Source organism: Brassica oleracea, chromosome C4 (genome assembly GCF_000695525.1).
Source record: "Brassica oleracea var. oleracea cultivar TO1000 chromosome C4, BOL, whole genome shotgun sequence".
NCBI classification, from domain to species: Eukaryota; Viridiplantae; Streptophyta; class Magnoliopsida; order Brassicales; family Brassicaceae; genus Brassica; species Brassica oleracea.
In genome coordinates this window covers 1,590,935-1,610,119 of record NC_027751.1, presented here as the reverse complement: position 1 = coordinate 1,610,119, position 19,185 = coordinate 1,590,935, and the positions used below count along the sequence as shown (strand labels likewise).

The 19,185-nt window shown below is 32.9% G+C and overlaps 2 protein-coding genes across 2 annotated transcripts; one reads left to right on the top strand and one right to left on the bottom strand.

The window, feature by feature from the left end:
• Window positions 1–4,328: 4,328 nt before the first annotated feature.
• On the top strand, window positions 4,329–4,931 carry LOC106340694 (protein ORGAN SIZE RELATED 1). Its single transcript, XM_013779543.1, has one exon. It carries the CDS (start codon window positions 4,421–4,423, stop codon window positions 4,685–4,687), a length of 267 nt encoding a protein of 88 aa, XP_013634997.1. The 5' UTR covers window positions 4,329–4,420; the 3' UTR covers window positions 4,688–4,931.
• Window positions 4,932–14,643: 9,712 nt separating this feature from the next.
• LOC106340540 (phosphatidylinositol 4-phosphate 5-kinase 5-like) lies at window positions 14,644–17,943 on the bottom strand. The gene is made up of 8 exons (XM_013779406.1): window positions 16,481–17,943; window positions 16,175–16,342; window positions 15,909–16,074; window positions 15,700–15,816; window positions 15,422–15,615; window positions 15,210–15,340; window positions 15,057–15,129; window positions 14,644–14,969 (listed from the first exon to the last, which is right to left on the bottom strand). Exons 1-8 carry the CDS (start codon window positions 17,662–17,664, stop codon window positions 14,681–14,683), a joined length of 2,322 nt encoding a protein of 773 aa, XP_013634860.1. The 5' UTR covers window positions 17,665–17,943; the 3' UTR covers window positions 14,644–14,680.
• Between the last annotated feature and the right edge of the window lie 1,242 nt (window positions 17,944–19,185).

Sequence of the window (19,185 nt, the reverse complement as noted above, 5' to 3'; positions counted from 1 at the left end):
GAATACTCTACTAGCAAGGAACAAGAATGATCTACACTAAAACATCCTAGCTCTAACCTAATCACCCTTAATCTCCCTAACCCATGAATTCAAAAGGTGATTACTCACTAATCTCCATGATTCCTCTTAAACCCATATTGGATTTCAGATTAATCATTCAGAGAAAATACAGATAATAGAATAGAAATCAACAGTAGAACATGTGATCAATGAATCAAAGAGATCCCCTTTTTCAAGGTTTTTGGTGGTTTTCTTCAGAACAAAGATAGATCTGCCTCCTGGTGGCTTACAGAGTATTAAAACATAGGTTTAGAAAATAAAAACGTGCATCATGAAATGACCAAAAGGCCCTTGAGAAATCATAAGTTCGAGCAGAAATAAGACGCGGAGCGACCTCCGCTCGTCGCTCCGAGTAGTCGCTCCACACTTCGGGAGCGACCTCGCTGTGTCGCTGCGAGAGGTCGCTCTGGCTCCATTGTGTTGTCGTCATGCGATAGAAATGCGAGCGACCTCGGGGTGTCACTCTGGCCAAGTCGCTCTGGGCTTCGGGAGCGACCTGGAGTGGTCGCTCTGATAGGTCGCTCCGGGTCAGTTTTCGGCTTCCACCGGGATGAAATGGCGAGCGACTTCTCCGCATCGCTCTGGTAAGGTCGCTCTGAAAAGGCAGGTCAGAGCGACTTGCTGGTGTCGCTCCGGGAAGTCGCTCCCAACGCTCTGCTCGTCCAATGATCATCTTTACACCTCTTTCGAGCTCCAAACACACCCAAATGTCTCCGAGAACTCCATGTGGTACTCCAATACCTGATAAAGACTTATGTATGCAAAATGCAACCTAAACATGGCTAAATCCTAGTCTATATGATCAAAATGCACATGGATGAATGGATAAGATAATGGAAATATACAAGATATCACTGTTCCAAAAAGATAATGAAGATCTCATCTCCAAATTCACATAAAACACAACAATATATAACCTCTAAGCACCATTTAAATAAAGAAAACAAAAACTCTATACATGCTAGCATTGAGAAATAAATATAATCCCGGCTACTATGACCCAAACGCCTTACCAACACCACATGCCTCCTCAAATTCATTTAACTTGAAGTCCTCAGGAGCGTAATTGTCAAAAAACGAAACTGAAACTGCAGCATCCAATTGTGCTGAAGTTTTACCACATCAATAAGTTTCTTTCCAGCATTGATACAAATTCAAAACGCTAATCAAAACAAATCTCACCGTGTACAACAGATCTCCAGTAGTTCGATCGCATCCATTAGTTACACCAGCCTGTACAAAAGATAAGAGAGCTTTGATAATGAAATTGAGCAAGCCAATTGATCAAATTAAACCAGATGCATACATGCCAAGAATCCAAATCATCAATCAAACCAAGAATTTCGAATCGAGTTCATAAAATTTGGATTCAGTCAACAGAGGAGAAAGGTAAAACGATATACCTCGTGGATAACGGCGGTGAGATTAGCGGTGACCTTGGGGTTGTTGATGGTAGTGGCGGCGGTTTTCTCGTCCAGACCGATGCTGAGGAAGAGCTTCACAGATTCATCGTCATTGGGAGCCATGGCGCCGAAACTGATGGGAAAGGAAACTGGTTGGGAGCCATGGCGCCGGAGATTGATCCAAAAGGAGAATCAAAAGAGGAAGAAGGAAAAGCCAAGTCTCAACACGTGTACTTAAGAGACGAATTTAAGAGGCGTTTCTTGTTTTAGTTGCTTTTTTTTTTAATCATAATTTCCGCTCCCCTGAGATACATGGATAATGATGTTCTAAAAGGCGTCTCTTAGCCGAAAAATGTAAAACAAAAAACAAAAAGCAAAAAAATGTCAAATCATGAGTTAAAAATCTCGGCTAAGAGACGGGAGTTAATCATGCCCCGGCTAAGAACACCTCTAACATGTAGTTATACTCTTTTTGCGATAGTAATTGTAGCTGATATATAATTAAGAGACTAAGACTAGGTTAATGATCAAATTTTGGGCCTTAACATTAAGGGATTAGAGCATGATTAATGGAGAGTTCTTAGGGTGAGGTTCTTATCGGAATATAAGAACCCGTCACTTAATTTTTAGCTTTTTAACCGGACTAAAGACTAGGTTAATGATCAAAGTTTGAGCTGTAACTGGAGGGCCCAGTTTTTTTTTTGAACAACCAACATTTGATAACTTGAAGCAAGGGCCCAGTTTTTTTTTTTTATCAATAATTAAGGTGAGAAGACGAAATTGTTGAGTAAACAAATAAACATAAGCCATCAAGCCATCAAGTAGATTACTTATATGAGACATTATTACAAATGATTCTTGTATCACTTGTCCGACAGAAACGTTGTTTATATCTTGATTTTAATTTTTATAATTATTTTGTACTGTCAAAGAATTATAACATGTTCGAATATATTACCTAGTATTGTAACTAATGTGTAATACAATGTGCTGTTAAAAAGTAAAAAGACTGTCGAATGATTAAACATTGAGTTTTTCTTCAACTATATCTAACGATTGATTCAATGCTTCTTTTTTGTTGGTACCAAAAGAACTGCAAAAGGGAATATAACTTTTCTAGGCTGACTGCATCAACGAAGCTGTAAAGCCTACCAAGTTGGGAACGAGATGGCCAAATAGAAAATGAAACTACTTAAAATGGAAAAAGTTAAAAATAACCAAATGGTCAAATAATAATACCAAATACACGGGAAAGTATACAAAATAGTGCAGTTAGGTGCAATGCATTCTCCAGTTAGGAATGAAAATTTCTCAATATTTTTCACAGGCATGACCCAACTTTTTAGTGAAATACGTTTTACCCGTGATTAACCGCATCACTGTTGGCAAAAGGAATAGCACATCATTTTTTAGTTCTCATGACGTTTTCACAAGCGTTCAGATTCAAAGGTTAGTATTTAGGCTAAATGGCTAATGTATGTCCATTTTTAAAACTCACACAGTAGAATTCTAATCCAATCGAGCTGAAAATTACATAAAGGAAATGAAAACACTTGACCATCAACGTTAGTCATGTCTGTGTTTTTATCTGATAAACACAAGCGAAATATAATTGTTTAGTAAGTGTATATATACAATATATGATGATGATGATGATGATATTACGTATATAAAAGATTGTATATATATGTCGTGACATACATAAATAATTAAAACTAAATATGGTTTTACTATTTTTTCAAAAAAAAATAAAAAAAAAATATGGTTTTACTACTCCAAATGTCTCACGTAAGTAACTAATGACATGGCTAGTTTTTGGTCAATCAAATTAATAGTTATCAATAATATTTACATTTTATATCAACAAAATAAATCCATTATACTGTTTAGTTCGTCTGTTCATTTATTTCCCAACAATTGAATTCACACTACAATCTGAGTATTTCTTCTATTTTACTGCATAATTCAGTAATTGTGGTATGAGAAAATGCAAATTAAGAAGTCGATATTATTTGAGAAAATAATTAAAATACTATTAATTGAAGACTATTTTTTTAAATAATTTAATTAAAAAAAATTATAATATTTTGATTTAGAATTTAATATTTATTGTTTATGGTTTAATATTTAGGGCTGGGTTGTATTTATAAACATATAAATAATTTTTAAACACATATAAATGATTTCGTAGAGTTAGTTTAGTCTTTTTGATCATACATTTAGTTATTCATAAAAATGATTATCTTTTAAATATAAATTTGAAAAGTAGAATCAAATTTCTGGTAAAATTAAAATTTATCATTATTATTTTGTGATATCATATAATAAAGTCTAAATGTTTTATTAGATGCAGTATATAATCATGTATTGTTTTTATGTCAGATTTGTGATTTTCTAAAGAAGGCGAATTTAGACAAAGAACCGCCTTGGGAACTTCAAAAACAATGTACAGAAAAGTACTTCAGCCTCCGGTCACCGTCAACATACCGATAAAGCTTGGGATGTTCATGCATCTACCTCTTCACGTTGCTTGCAGTAAAATATTAGTTTAGCTTCTTCTTCTTTTTGCTAACTTGTTTAGCTTTATGCCTTTATTCTTCTAGAAGTTTTTTTATAAAGTTAATAAACAAATTAAATTGGTTAAGTAAAATATTTTGCCAAATATTAATCAAATTGAAAACCTCTTAAAAATTGTAAACTATTTTTTACATGTTACATTGATTTATTATTACAATGTGTAGGTTGTAATTATGGAAAATGTACACTTCTAAGTAAAAAATATACCGGACAAGAATATAAACATTTATGGACGTAGATATTCCAACTATCCCAATTTCCCACACTATAAGTAGAGAGCCACAGAGAGACAAAGGCAGAGAGACCGCAGAAGGGTTATAAGTCACTAAACCAAAAGAACAAAAGTATTTATTTTGTAGATAAACTACTACTAATGAAAAATGAGGGTACATAATCAACGGCTGAGAGTTGACATCACACCCAAGCCGATGGGTTTGACCGGAAGTTCTTTGATCACGGCGAGATCCGTCGCAGTTCTTCTCTTTGTCTCTCTGCTTCTTCTGATTCTGCCACCGTTCCTTCCACCGCTTCCACCGCCTCCAGCCACGCTCCTCCTGCTCCCTCTCCTCCTCATGATTCTCCTAATTTTCTTGGCCTTTTCTCCTTCTAATGAGCCTAGCCTCTCGGTAGAACCTCTTGAACCCTGATGAGTGGTGTCGCAGACTTCCGCACCGACCGTACAGATGTATATGCATTTCACAAACATATATAAAAGTGTCTATATATATATTTATGTATGTACGGAGCAAATTAAGGGCTTTTAGCTTCGTGTAAGATGGTCTCATGTGATAGATCTCGGACTTTTCTTTTAAAGTGCTCTATATAAATGCAGTTTATATATTTATGTGCAATTGTGCATGTATACATTTCTGTTTATCAGTCTCATCTTTTTCGTAACTCAATGTCTATTCCCATTTTTGTTATATAACACTTTGTGGGGAGATTAAATATTGAACCTTTTAAACTACCAAATGATGTATGAAAAAATACTATACAATATCATGATGTATTTAAAATTATAAACTAATTAAACAAAAATTGGTGAAGTACAGAGAGGGGTTAAATACTACACTCGATATTAGATCTGAACCAATATATGACGAAAATACCCGTTAAATGAAATAAGCCACTTGTTCATATGTATTAATAATACCTTTATCAGCTACCCGCTTGTTTATGAGTTCCCTTGTTTATTTACTAAACTCTGTTTTAAAAACTGAAAACTAATATGATTCCTTTTTAATTAGTGGGTTTACTGTGGAACCACACAGACACTGGACAACGGTGAATCGCCTTTTGATGTCCTTTTTTTTAACACTGCACTTCGGTGTCCAGGAGACAGATTAAATTGGATTTTCCATTGGTTCATTTGTCCTCGACACACAAGTATATTCTTTGAATTATAAAGGACTATACTGGCTCCACAAAAGTGGTCTAAAGTAATCACGTGTTGCTACGTGTCGATCTCTTGTTCGTAGCGATGCTGAAATGTTAATTTTCTAGTGGCCGGGACTCGAACACACAAGTATATTCTTTTTCTTTTAATATGGTCACAAAGTCATTATTTTCCTTTGAGTTTTTTTCTTTACATGTTTTAAATATTTTATTTCTCTTTGAAATTCCATGTTCGTTTTCTTGTTTTAACAATTTGGTGTATTATTTTTTTTTGTCCATAATTTGGTGTATTAATTTGATGAGTGCTTTAATTTCTTTTTATAAGAAGTATATTGTTTATTCTTATTATTTTTCAAATGTATTTTTTTATATTTTCAAAGCAATATTTAAACCATAATACAAATAAGAAGTGCATTAATTTGTGAAGTGCATTAATTTGTGAAGTCACACTGAAATAAGAAGTGCATTAATAGGTAAAATAAGAAGTGCATTAATTTGTGAAGTCACACTGAAAATATATAATGATATTTAAAAAAAGAATAAAAATTATGGATTTTATTTTTTCATAAAATGTATTGATGAGATAATAGTTATCTATGAATAAAATAACAATGTTTGGATCTAGAAAAGTATACGTAATTTAGAAAAATGAAATATTGATAAAATTTAGAAAAAATAATATATTGATAAAATTATTTATAAAAATAAAATATTAATTATAAAAAACCATGTAGTGGCATCAAATAAAGTAATAGTATAAGCAGCATATTTTGTTAATAACTTAGCCGTTGAAAAAAATGAAAACTGACGATCGCAATAAATTAGGTTAAATGTATATGGAATAAGAAGAAATAAATACCCTTAGTACGACGTGATTCAGATTCAAAGTATCAAGCACACTCTCTTCCCTAAATTCACCAACCATCCTTGCCGTTTCAGTCATCTAAAAGCACATAAATGGTAAATCATTTAAACCGCCACACTAATACCTAGCTAGCAGCTATGCATGTCAAACATCAGTCTATTGTTTTTTTGTCAACTTTGTAAACGTCAGTCTATTTTGTTTCTTAATTTTGTTTTTCCAACAACCTATATATTTCCTCACGATTTGATTTTACAATCATTTATTTGTTAATTTTCGATATGTTAATTTTCGATATAAAATGCCACAAACTGTATTTCCGTTTCACATTTTTGTTAATAAATTTCAAGTTCACACTACATCCCAAAAATAATCGTTTCGAGAGATTAGATCGAGCTAGATAAAATAATACACCGAGTAAAAAAATAAAATTTTAGTAAAAACTGATACGTAAATTGCCAAAATGAATGAAATTCTGAAATGTAGTCACCACATAAGGCATATAGGAAATAATTAAATGGATGCATGTCAATTTTAAGATTGACAAATGATATGATACAGGCTGACAGCTTTTAGTTCATGACGGTGGTAGTGAAATCTTCTAGGGGATGTATTCAACAATAAGCATGAGTTGATTTGGATTAGAATGACAAATTTTCTGTTATTCAAATGTGAATTAAAAAAAACACTATAGAATTTAATGTATTAGATTTGTCATTTAATAAATATTTTTAAATTTATTATTATTGAAAAAATATTAAATAGTTGTAAGTATTTATAGAATGTTTGGGACGAGTTTTTTAGTTACATAAATAAAATCTAGATCTTATAGTTTTAGATAGTATTTTACAGTGATTCAACAAAAATCTACCCAAATTCTCAAATTCTCAAATTCATCTAAAATCTCATAATTAATCAAACCACTTCGAATTTCAAATCGAATACACTCCTCCTAATATTTATTTCAAAGCTAATGATTTAAAACTTCTAGTTCATCAGAGGTTTAATTTACATACTTTCTTAATTCTTAAGAAGAGAAATACATATGATATATGCCTCTAATTTACTTTCCTTATGCATATCATGTGATTACCATAAGCTATTACACAATATTGTATAAGTACACCTTATTCAGAATAATTTTGAAAGTTATTACATTTAAAGTATAAAAATCGGTAAAACTAAAATATGTATCAACATGGAGATGGAGCTTTTCCTTAAATGAAAGAGTATCACGGTTTGACACAAGTTAACAAATGACCACTTATCAAACACGCTTTTACATAAAAGATTCCACGCTTTTGTAAAATTTCTTTCTAATAGTGTCTTACAGAATATTATCAAAATTTCACAAGTCACTGAAAAACAAATCTAGCAATTAATGGTAATTTTGGTGTTAAGTCCGTGTCATACTGAAATCTAGTAAAATAAAATCTACTTCCTCCGTTTTATATTGATAGATTTTTAAAAAAATTCTATACATATTAAAAAAATGATTAATGTATAGTAATAAATATCTTGATTTAAATGAAAAAACAACTTCCTATACATTTAAACTAATAGTTTTACTAATAGTTTTAATCAACAATATTAAAATTTAGCAAAGAAATTTACTTATTAAATATGCATAGAAAACTTTAAAAAATTATTTTTTGTGGAAGAAATATTTTTGTGGAAGAAATTTTTTTATTTGGGTGGATACGAATTGGCGAATGTTGCTGCTCGGTGCATGAGCTTCACCTGTATGTTGTAACGTCTTTCTCTCTCACACACATAAAAGCAATACGGACAGATTAAATACTTATACATAGAATTCATTATAAATATACAAACATATATGTGCAGGAACATTGAAAGCCAAGATTTAGAGGAAGAAAAGAAGTTTCACAAAAAAAAAAGAAGTTTCACAAAAGTTATAGTAAGGATCATCGGAATGTTTATGATCGGAGTGCTGATGATGGTGCTCTTGGCGGTTGTTCCTGCCGTTCTTCCGCCACTTCCGCCGCCGCCGATGATTCTGATGGGAATTCCGGTGGTGCTGATGCTAATGCTTGTTTACTTAGCCATCTATTATCCTCCCCTCTCTTCTTCTTCCTTTGACACTACCTCTAGTCAAGTAATGTGATTGTCAGACAACGATAGAAATGACACACGCATGTAAAATGCGTCTTCGTTTAATGGGTTTTAATTTCATGTTCCATTTGATGAAATTTGTGAATCCATGCAGTTTCATTTGATGTTTTTCTTGCTTTAATGTTTTATTTCATTGTCTTTTCTTTGGGAATTTGAATTGAATACGGGTCACTGTAAAAAGTTTCAAGTGTAATTTATAATCTTCTTATTCCTACGGATCATAAGATTCGGCCATTCGGGATTTCCAAATTTCACTTGAACATGAATTTTCAAAATACGTTATCGAAGTATACAAACAATTTTATTAACAAAATATGCATGCACTATCATAAATTCGAGTTCATTTTTGTTCCTTGTATTTATAAAAATACTTCTGTAACTTGTCGTCACTCATTCATTAAGGAATCATTTCTCGCTCGATTCACTCTCGATAGAAAACTGAGACTGATTAATTTCTCACTCTCGATAGTCGATAGAAATGATCTCGCTCGACTCATTCATTACGAGTCCTTCTTGTTCTTTTTTTGTGTGCACGAGTCCTTCTTGTTTTGTTAGATAATTTGTTATAATGAGTGCCAAAACATTAAACAAAAGAAAAGTAAAATATGACTGCGTAAATCTGCATGGAAGACTTATTGATCGGAAAATCCAAAAAAAAAACTTAGATACTCTGACGTCAATTAAAATAAAATACTAAAATTCATACTAAAATAGATTTATTTTTATATAGGGGGAAAAACTAGTTTACCTCTAATTCATCCGTTTATTACTAGAATGACTCTTATTTTATTTTATTTTAATTTTAATTACTAGTTTAAATTTTATACCTATTTTACAACCGAGTCCTTTGTTATCAAAAATAATAATTACTAAAATGCAATTACTCACAGACTTATTTTGTCTACGTTTTATGTAGCCACAAACTTACTTTTATTTTTATTTTGCGACATATTTATCTTAAATTCTATAGACTTAAGTAGATTTCTACAGATTTATTTTGATATATCGATCATGTTTGGTCACAAATTTATTAAATATTCACAGATTTAATTAGATTTAATTTCTTTGGCCACATATTTACTTATTTTGATAGATTTATATAGGCATTGATAGATTTCTTTTTCATTTGACCACCAATTTTTCTATTTTTGACAGATTTATTTAGGTTTTAACTGATTTATTATCCTTTGATCACAAATTTACTTATTTTTGACAGATTTAATATGAATTTGACAGATTTGTTTATCTTTTTCACCAGATATTTGTTTATCTTTTGACCACAGATTTAATTACAATTTGACAGATTTTTTTTTTTTTACTTTGGCGACAGATTTAATCATTCTTTGGCCACAGATTAATTAATTTTTATTTAACCGAAATGGTTATTGAAAATCAGATTTAACCATTAAATTATGATTTTTTTTTAAATACAAATATTTCAATTGAAGTAAACCAAAATCTTTCTAACCAACAAATTAAATTAAATAAACCGAAATAAATTAAGTAAACCAAACCGTAACCAAAACTTAAGCAATCGCAGCAGCGGAAACACGTAAGCAATGCATCATATCTATTTATCACCCTTACTATCATAGCGCATACTTGTGGAGCGCTTATTCCACTTCTATAATGCCAAGAGATGTAGCTTCACCGATTCCAGAAAATATCACAACAAAGATTTATTCCACTTCTATAATGAACGATTCTCTGTTTTTCATGTTCTGTTTCTTGAGAGTTACTTTGTTTCTCTTCCAGCTCTTCTTCTCACACGTGCCTTTCTGTTTTTTTTTATACTTTGCGAGTTAAAACTTTTGTTCTATATTGGTACTCCAAGTATCAAAGAGATAATTAAACGAGGTTATATGTAACAATAATTAGTAACTCAGTCAGTAAACCAAAGCATACAAATTCTAAAACAGAACAGACGGCCTTATGATAATTATGGACTGCAAATTGTAGCTGAAACACATTTTGATACTAAACATTCAATTTACACGATAAGACACGTTCACTAAGAAAATCTAAAACTGAACGTACTACTTTGGTGAATCAGGAAATAAATGAGTGATTCGAGGTTCTCCAACAGCGTCGTAAATCTCAGCAGCTAGCCTCCGTCTGAGATCTTGAATGGTTTCGTCACGTAACCCTTCAAATGTGCAACCAATCGCAAGACACTCAATGTATTTTATGGTATAAACACCATGCACATTCTCCTTGGGAGTCATTCTGTGGAACTTTTTTCAATCTTCTTACACTGAATTGTTTTTCATTCTTCTTCCGAACAATAGCAGGGACCATAGCACTCAGGATGGACAGAATTATCTTGACAAATAGCTATAATAGCTCATACTCTTTTGCTGACTAGGAGCTTTTCCTTTATTGTAGAATAGACGCGGATAATTTTTCTTACTGCTAGAAGAAGCCATATCTAACAATGAAAAACAAAAAAAAAATTGTTACCATGAAATTCTAGTACAAAAACGAGTGTTAGTTGTAATCAAATTATTCATCATTAGAAAACTCCAAGCTACGATACAGTTGAGATGTGCTGGTTACACTCATTCTATTACAAGAACCCCCCAAGCATCAACTTTATACAAGCAACTATCCAAAAAATCAAATCACGTGGTAACAAACCTTCTTCTCAAATCATTCACGCTTCACATCCAAGAAATGTACCTATCATTGAACAATGCATAATCAAGTATGAGACGCATATGATGCGTTGTTGTAACAAATATTCTGATCTGTAACACTTAACACCAAATCAAAAGCTATCCAAACTCCATGGAAATCTCAATGTTCCATAATTTTTTTTTATAAATCGGAGGAGGAAACGAAATACATATTCAAAGCCATGAAGTGACAGACGTAATTAATTGATGGGTGAAGATGGTGGTTCTCGTCGTCGGAGTGTTTGACAGTAGAGATAACAAGAGGCCCTCTCACCGGCGAAGTTGACACTACTCGGAGGAAGAAGATTAAACCGCCGACAATTTTGAACTCAACATCTTTGACGAAACAGTGGTTTTGTTTTTCAGAATGTTTTTCTTGTTCCTGTCGACGGCGGCTAGGGTTTCAATTATTTTTCACTTTTTTAATTTTTTTATTTACTAAGGAATTAAATGAATAACGACAAAATTGTAGTAAAGAGGAACTACTAGGGTTAATTGGTCCTTCTTATCTATGTTAGATTATATTGATTACACAAAGTTAAACTAGTAATTAAGTAAAAGATTAGAATTAATCTGAGTAATTTTCTCTTATTTTTACTTTAGAAAAGGATATTTGATTTAACTATACTATGCATTTACCGAAGCAGACAAGGTTAGAGCACCCCTATCCATTAAGTTTTCATTTTGGGGTTCTAAACCCACAAAAACTGAACACAAAAACTAATATTTTAATATTAATTAATAATACAATTAATTAAATTTTCTGTTTTAACTTGGATTAATTATAAAGTGACATTTGTTACAAGAGTATCTAAATGACATCTTACAAGTTTTCAAATGAGTTCTTTTTTTTTCTCCAATTTTTATTAATGTATCATTATTTAAATACTAGATATTCATTGAGATATTTCAATAGAATTGCTCTCAGAGCATCAGGAGCGTTTAGTTTCTCAACAAGTGTCTTAGACATAAAATAATCATTTAGTTTAGAATTTTAATTAAATTTAAATAGAAAAAAGTCAAAAACTAAGTTAATTATGTGACGCAAACGCAAAGTACAAAACTCTTTCATAAGAGATGGGAAGAATTTTCTCTTCATCTCTGTTATTTTTATTTCCCTTTCTCTTCTTTTGTCTAATTGATTTATCAAATTAACGCTAAGAGACTTTTTGTACATACTACCGCTGATCTTGCTTTAGCCTTTATGGATTCGATTTCGACAATTCACGGGAGCAATTTTCAGTCTTTTGTTTTCTGTCTTATTTGAGATCTAATACGTAACGATGCTTTAAAATAGGAGGTTTCGTGGGTCCTATGAAATGAACTTCCGTCTAACCTTTTTAGTATCATTATTCATTAGTTACTGGATGCCGACTGAATACGTAAATGCTTTCTGACGAGTTTGGTTTGCTCCAAGCTCATATTAAAATAAATTATTTGTTTTCTTTGAGTTTGGTTTTTCAAACTTTAGAACAAAGCTGTTTTAGTCCATATTCGGCGTTGACTTTTTAGAAACCATAAGCCAAAACCAGTGCCAAAACTTGTGTCAAACGGAAAAACAAAAAAATATTGTAACTACATAATTTCTTTAATTTTTTTTCGTTGGGAAAATGAAGTATAATTTTTTAAGTTCGAAACCTTTTTAGGAAACATATTAATTTTATTAATTTTAAGTTTGCAATCAACTACGTAGTCACTTGAATTGATTGCAAATAGATCTACAATCATATAATTTTCCGGACTGAATTACAACAGGATAACCAATCAAGAAGTTGTATTTTGTTATAATATGTGATTTTTTAAAAATCATTATTTTATTTTTTTTATTAACAGAGTTCTCTCTGAATGTTACTTCTTCTGTATATGAAGAAATATATTTATTATATTGTTTTAAGTTTTTCACACATATTAAAAAGTTAAATACATGCATTTTTATTATTTTTATGGTTTTACCAGTACAGTTTTATCATCCATATTTTAAGTTTTAATTTATGTTTTAGTTCTGAAAATAAGTACATTAATTATAATGCAAAAAAATTAATCTTTCAAATATAAAAGCAAAATTTAAGACATTAAACAATCAAAATTTATAGCGAAAATTAGCAAAATTTATAGCGAGAAAGTTTTTTAAAAACAAATTGAAACTGAAAGGGAAAATACAATGCATAGACTATAGTTAAGGAGGGAAGAGAAGAGAGGACGTAACGATTTCCCTCGTATATGCAATGAACTTACACTGATCTTCTCCTTAAATCTTATTTTCTGTTTTGGTAAGATTAGTAAACTGACATCTACTGCTTTCGGTGAGGATGCAATGAACGTGTCAATTCCAGTTGTTGGTGCTTAGAGAACTTTCTATATTTCAAAGATTGGAAAGTTTCATGGAACACGATTAAACCTAACATCAAGACAAGCACCTTCACACGTGCCAGCTATATCTCTGTTTTGATTCCACGTGAGAGCTGAGACAAGAAGGAATAAACATCAACTTAAATTAAGCTTTTGTCAACCAACACACACGTACCTTTCTCATCGTGACCCATATTACCCATAATGGGGGACCAACAGAAGTATCAGTTCAAGAAAAAATTGAAGTATTAAAATTGTAAGCGTTCAACGTATACAGAAAATCTAAGACCTTTTTGTCAGAATGTAAAAACGTATAAGGAATCTAATCTTTTATTTCAACGTATAACTTTAATACGATTAACTCAAAAGTTGAATTGAAAACCAAATTGAGCAGACAAAATTTTTGGAGAGGAATCAAAACCGGGCGTAGAGATTGATAGGAGGATATGTCATACGATATGAAGAATTGTATTCTCTCATAAGAATAATAGTTATGATACATACATACTTATATTAGTGATATTTCCTAATCTATATATATATACAAATATATGTAAATATCTTATATAATAAATATAAAATATTTATTAACAATATCTATTATATTATATATTCTTCAATACCGGGGGTTTGATATTCCCATGAATACAACATGCAGGATATCCTCCTTTTATTACGTTCTTTTATTACTAACGACTGGACGAAGTAAACCGAAAGATAGCCGAATCCAGACCGAGTTAGAAAAGAGAATAACCCATGCCAAAATCAAATGGAGAACTTGCTGTAATGTAATAACTAAGAAACTGAGAGACTTTGACTATGCAAAGAAGAAACTACACACATGCTGGGCTAGTTGGTTTCTGGTGGCCTAAAGCTTGGTGATTCAGATGATAAATGGTACCCAACAAGCCAAATACCATCTCAAGATTGTGACAATCATTCCGCAGAGCCCTTGCTCAACATATATGTAAAATGACTTTGGTGACGCATGTTTGTTTAGAGGTAAACAAGAACAACTGAACTGAATGAATACATACTACTAATTAATACTGAAAAGGTAATTAATATAGATAAATAAATGGGAAATATTGGAATCTTTACTCTATTTCTTTATTTAAAAAAAAGAAATAAATTAGGAGTCAAAAATATAAGTAAAATTTTGCATCCTTATTTCTTGGGATACAAGAAACCTAAAAAAAGCACAAAGACAATAGGAACCCACTCTCTCAATTGTCATCAGTGAATACCTTGAAAATAAAGTCACGGAAACGCCTCGAGTATAATCTTGGATCAACTGCTGAAATAGAGGTAGGATCATATTGTATGCTCTTGTAAGCGTGTTCAAGCTTTTTGCTGATATCATAATCTTGAAGAATGTCAATAATACCAAATATCATTACCACATCGTAGAACTCTCCCGTAGGCTCTCCCACAAGCTCAAGCTCACTGTCATTTTTCCTCATCATTCTCTCTGCACGCGCTGGCATGTTGGTTCCCAGTCTGATACTAGCCCACCTACAAAACAAAACCAAAACTAATGTTAAGTGTTTCTCTTCTGAGTTTGAAACGTGTTGGCATTGTTCTCTTGTGTTGTATTATTACCTTGAGGGTTCTGAAAGTAGGTCATCAACCTCTGATCTAGAGAGACGATGGCCTGCGTCTTCTTCAGATTCACCTGTAAATAAGAAACCAATCTTATTTTTCCTTAAGTGAATGATTCAAAACCAAAGGTTATTTGATTTAACAGAAGCAAACCAATAGGTGTTTGAGCTCCAGAAGGAATCAGCTCTCCAGCTACAGAAGCTTCTCTGAAGTGAATCCCCACTAGAAGGCTATAGTCCATGATCCTCTCTTGTTCTAAAAACTCGCAGTCTTTATCAATTTGCCTGTAACGTGAACAACAAGCCATGATAAATAAAACAAGCATGTGTACCTTATGAAGAGTAGAGAATAGTGGTGTTCTTTACCTGATGAATTCTTGGTACCATGCTTTCTGTAATCTGAAAATAAAACCTAGGTCTTGGTCTTTTAAGATGGTATTTGAATCTATTTCTGATTCTGGTTTGTCAGTGGTACGACCAAGAGAAGAACCTTTTAGATCAAAGCGTCTGTGAACGGAGTACTTAGAACAAAACAGATTACCCATTATGACAAACCGCACCTGCATTAGACCAAGAGAGATATAAAATCAAACGTGGCCTTTCTAAAGCCATGTAACGTTAAGTGTTATTGTTTTGTATCTAACTTTTTTTTGTGTTGGTCCATTCAATTTCACACAGTGTAGACCAAAGAATCTGATCACCAAAGAGTTTTCAAACGCTCTAACATGGTTGTAATATGCTGCAAGCATCCTCAGAAGCACCTACACATCAAGAAGAACCAAAAGAAACGTTTCAATATATGCAACACAAGTAGTTGGTAATAGCAACCGGTAACTTGAGAAAAAAAACTCACTTTTGTTTCAGACTTCTTCATTGTTTTTATCATGTAGCGATCATCATTTGTTAAGTAAAAGAAGCTCCCACTTTTACCAGGAGATGAGAGTTCTCGGAGAGCATCATCCCCACAGATGGATAACATATAATCAGCTGGGTCTACTTTAAATAGCTTCCTCAAGCTCCTGGAAAATTAAATCATAAGCAAAAATAAAACAAGTTAAGCACAAGAAAAACATAACTATTAGCAATGTGAAAAAAGAAGAGTAGCTTTGTAGTTATAACCTGAAAACTAGTGGACAATAATCTTTCCATTTGAACTCAGTAGATTGATGTGGAGGTGTGTACTTGGTTCCTTCACGTGGAAACCTCCTCCATATCTTATCTTTTGGATCAAATGCTGAAGGCTTCAGATCGAGAGATGCAGATGGAGCTTGTCTTCCCACAGAATGCCTGTAGAAACAACATCACTAAACTTGACACCAAAAACACAAGCATTGTATAATTTATAATATATATAATTTGTAATATATTTATACCAACAAATATCATATTATATAATTTATAATATATAGTTTCTCTAATTTGTACCTGATTCCTAGTTGTAGATTAAGCATAAGATCGTAATTGCGATGGCCTTTGGATATAGTCTCCCCTTGCTTCCTCCCTGCCTTTGGCAGTTTCATAGGCACAGCGCTTGGCTTGAGACTATGAAGACCTTCAGCCTCCAATCTCATCAACTCTGCATCTAACTCCTTCCTCATATCAGCACCTCCTTCACTTGTGTCATTCCCCCACATATTCATCTTCTCAAACGCTCTATTATCTACATCCACACTTACCCTCCCATCAACTAACATCCTCCTAGGCTTCTCTATACGCTTAGAAGAGTTCCAAACAGAAAGTTTCTTCTGTGAAGGCAGCATAGGTACTCTCTCTCCGCTACAGATAGTGTACTCACTCAAATTATTGAACAAATCTTTAGGATCCCATTCAAGACTCCCTTCGTTTCCTGATGGATAATAAGTACCATTCATTTCCTCTGGATCTTTAGACCAGTTACCAACATAGAAACTCCCATCATCCCATTTATAAGTCCCATTCCCTCTAGGGAACCCTTCATCCCAACACCCATCGTATCTATTCCCATTTGTCCATACAAAGCTCCCTTTACCAAAAATAGTACCGTTCTTCCACTCACCAGTGTAATGACACCCATCGCTCCATTGATACTTCCCTTGACCTTCTTGTAAACCTCTCCTCCATTCACCATCATATGCATCTCCATTGGCAAAACTCTTGACCCCATGTCCATGCTTCAGGTTCATCACCCACTGACCTTTATAAGCATCTCCACTTGGACCCATGTATGTGCCAATACCATCCATGTAACCACTTTTGAACTCTCCTTCGTACGTTGCACCAGATGGCCACCCGAACTTTCCATGCCCCATGGTTTTTCCATTGTACCATTCTCCGATGTACATGCATCCGTCTGTCCAGAGGTATTTTCCTTGTCCGTGAGGAAAGTTGTCGTACCATTGTCCTGTGTAGTAGTCCCCATTGGGAAGTACTCTCTCTGCATGGTAAAATTCTTCTAAGCTATTCCTGTTTGTGGTGGTCTCATCATCATTTTCATCACTTGTGACATCGTGGTCCGTATGTGGAGCTACCGATACTGTCCCAAAAACGCTGTTTGCCCGCTTCTTCGCTTGTTGGGTCTTGCGCAGGGTCACTTCCCATGCTTTTAGAACATAGCTTTGTTCCTTGCTCATTGTGCTAAACTAAGAAGAAGAAAAATTATCTAAAAAGTATGTTATTAGCACCTAGAAACATGCCCTCATAAAAACATGAACGTTCCTGTCTAGATAACGATCTTAAAGATGTACCACATACCCTAAAAATCAACAAACATGAGTGTCATTGATCTTTTTTTTACACAGATTAGGATTGAATATTGCTCTGGACCATGTTCCAAACCAAACAAAGAAAAAGAGGGTAAACAAATGGCCAAAAAAGAGCTAAAAGAAAACAAATGTCTCCGAGATTTCATCTTTTCTTATCAGTTTTTTTTTCAAACTAATTTTACCATTATTCAAAGAAAAACTCGTTCATGTCCTCAAATCAATGAAAGCCTTGAAAATTAGAGAAACAAGCAAGGCCCTCAGATTCTCTATATTTAGCATCTCCTTGATTCCCGCGCACGCAAAGACATATTTCTTATAAAATACAATGAAGTTTACAAGTAACTTCTCAAATTTGAACTTGTCAACGGTCAGAAACAGAGTTAACGTTCATGTTTTCGAAAACATGAAAATTCAGCTCACACTCGTCCTTGTTTCTATGTATATCAGATACACGCATAATCATCATCCAGTAAAGATTCTTTTAGAAAACAACGCAAAGCTATAAGATATTTAACAAATAGATTCATATCTTTTTGAGCTTGGCGAGAAGGAAAACAGTAGCTGAGGTGACGGCAGGGGTGAACAAATCATTGGGAATGAACGTAGGACCTATGCGGTTCTTGAGGAAGACGGCAAAGGCAGGAACTCCAAATATGAAGAGTAGAAACTCTTTTATTCCTCCGACGCCAGTGAACCCAGCTCCTATCAGAACATCTTGAAGAAGCTTCTGAAATTCTTCTTTCGGTATTTTCTTCCCCTCCCAAAGGTTGAGTCTCTCCGATATGGTTAGACCATGATGTTTTATTGCCTTGTTAGCTTTTGAATTTAGATTTTAATACAGAAAACGACATATTATACAAATAAATATACAATTATTTATAATCACTTTTAGAGATAATATGAATGATATTTCATGAAAATGTCATGTTTTAGCTCTCCTTTGCTTTGGCTTTATCAGTTTATGGTCTAAAATTCATCGTGTTCTTGCATCGCTGTTTTTTTTTTGGTTTGTTTTTTTCTTTTTTTCTTTTTTTCGTTTTTTTTTTATAACCGTAGTGTGATCCCAAAGACTTTCTAGGTCCAAGGACTAATCACTACGAGGCTTACGAAATTGAAGAAGTTACCTCATAAGCTTCTTGTAAATTATCAACACTTGGCACCTTAAGTTGGTACTACCGAGTCTTCTATTAATTTATCACGTCACATGGAATCTATAATTAGGTTCATAGTAGCATATTCATAATATATATCCTGATGCCGACTATTTGCCTCGAAAAAAAAAAACATCTTTCTTTTTTTTTTCATGTTGTGACACATTTGAAGTATAAGAGTAGCATTAACGCAAAAAGGGGAAGGTGGGTTCTTTTTTTTTTTTATTATTGTTTTGTC

Coding starts and splice junctions, on each gene's coding strand:
- LOC106340694 (XM_013779543.1), top strand. CDS start 4,421: ATGAGGGTACATAATCAACGGCTGAGAGTTGACATCACACCCAAGCCG.
- LOC106340540 (XM_013779406.1), bottom strand. CDS start 17,664: ATGAGCAAGGAACAAAGCTATGTTCTAAAAGCATGGGAAGTGACCCTG. Junction 16,343..16,480: donor AATCTACAACTAGGAATCAG/GTACAAATTAGA, acceptor TTGTTTCTACAG/GCATTCTGTGGGAAGACAAG. Junction 15,341..15,421: donor TGGTACCAAGAATTCATCAG/GTAAAGAACACC, acceptor TTCACGTTACAG/GCAAATTGATAAAGACTGCG.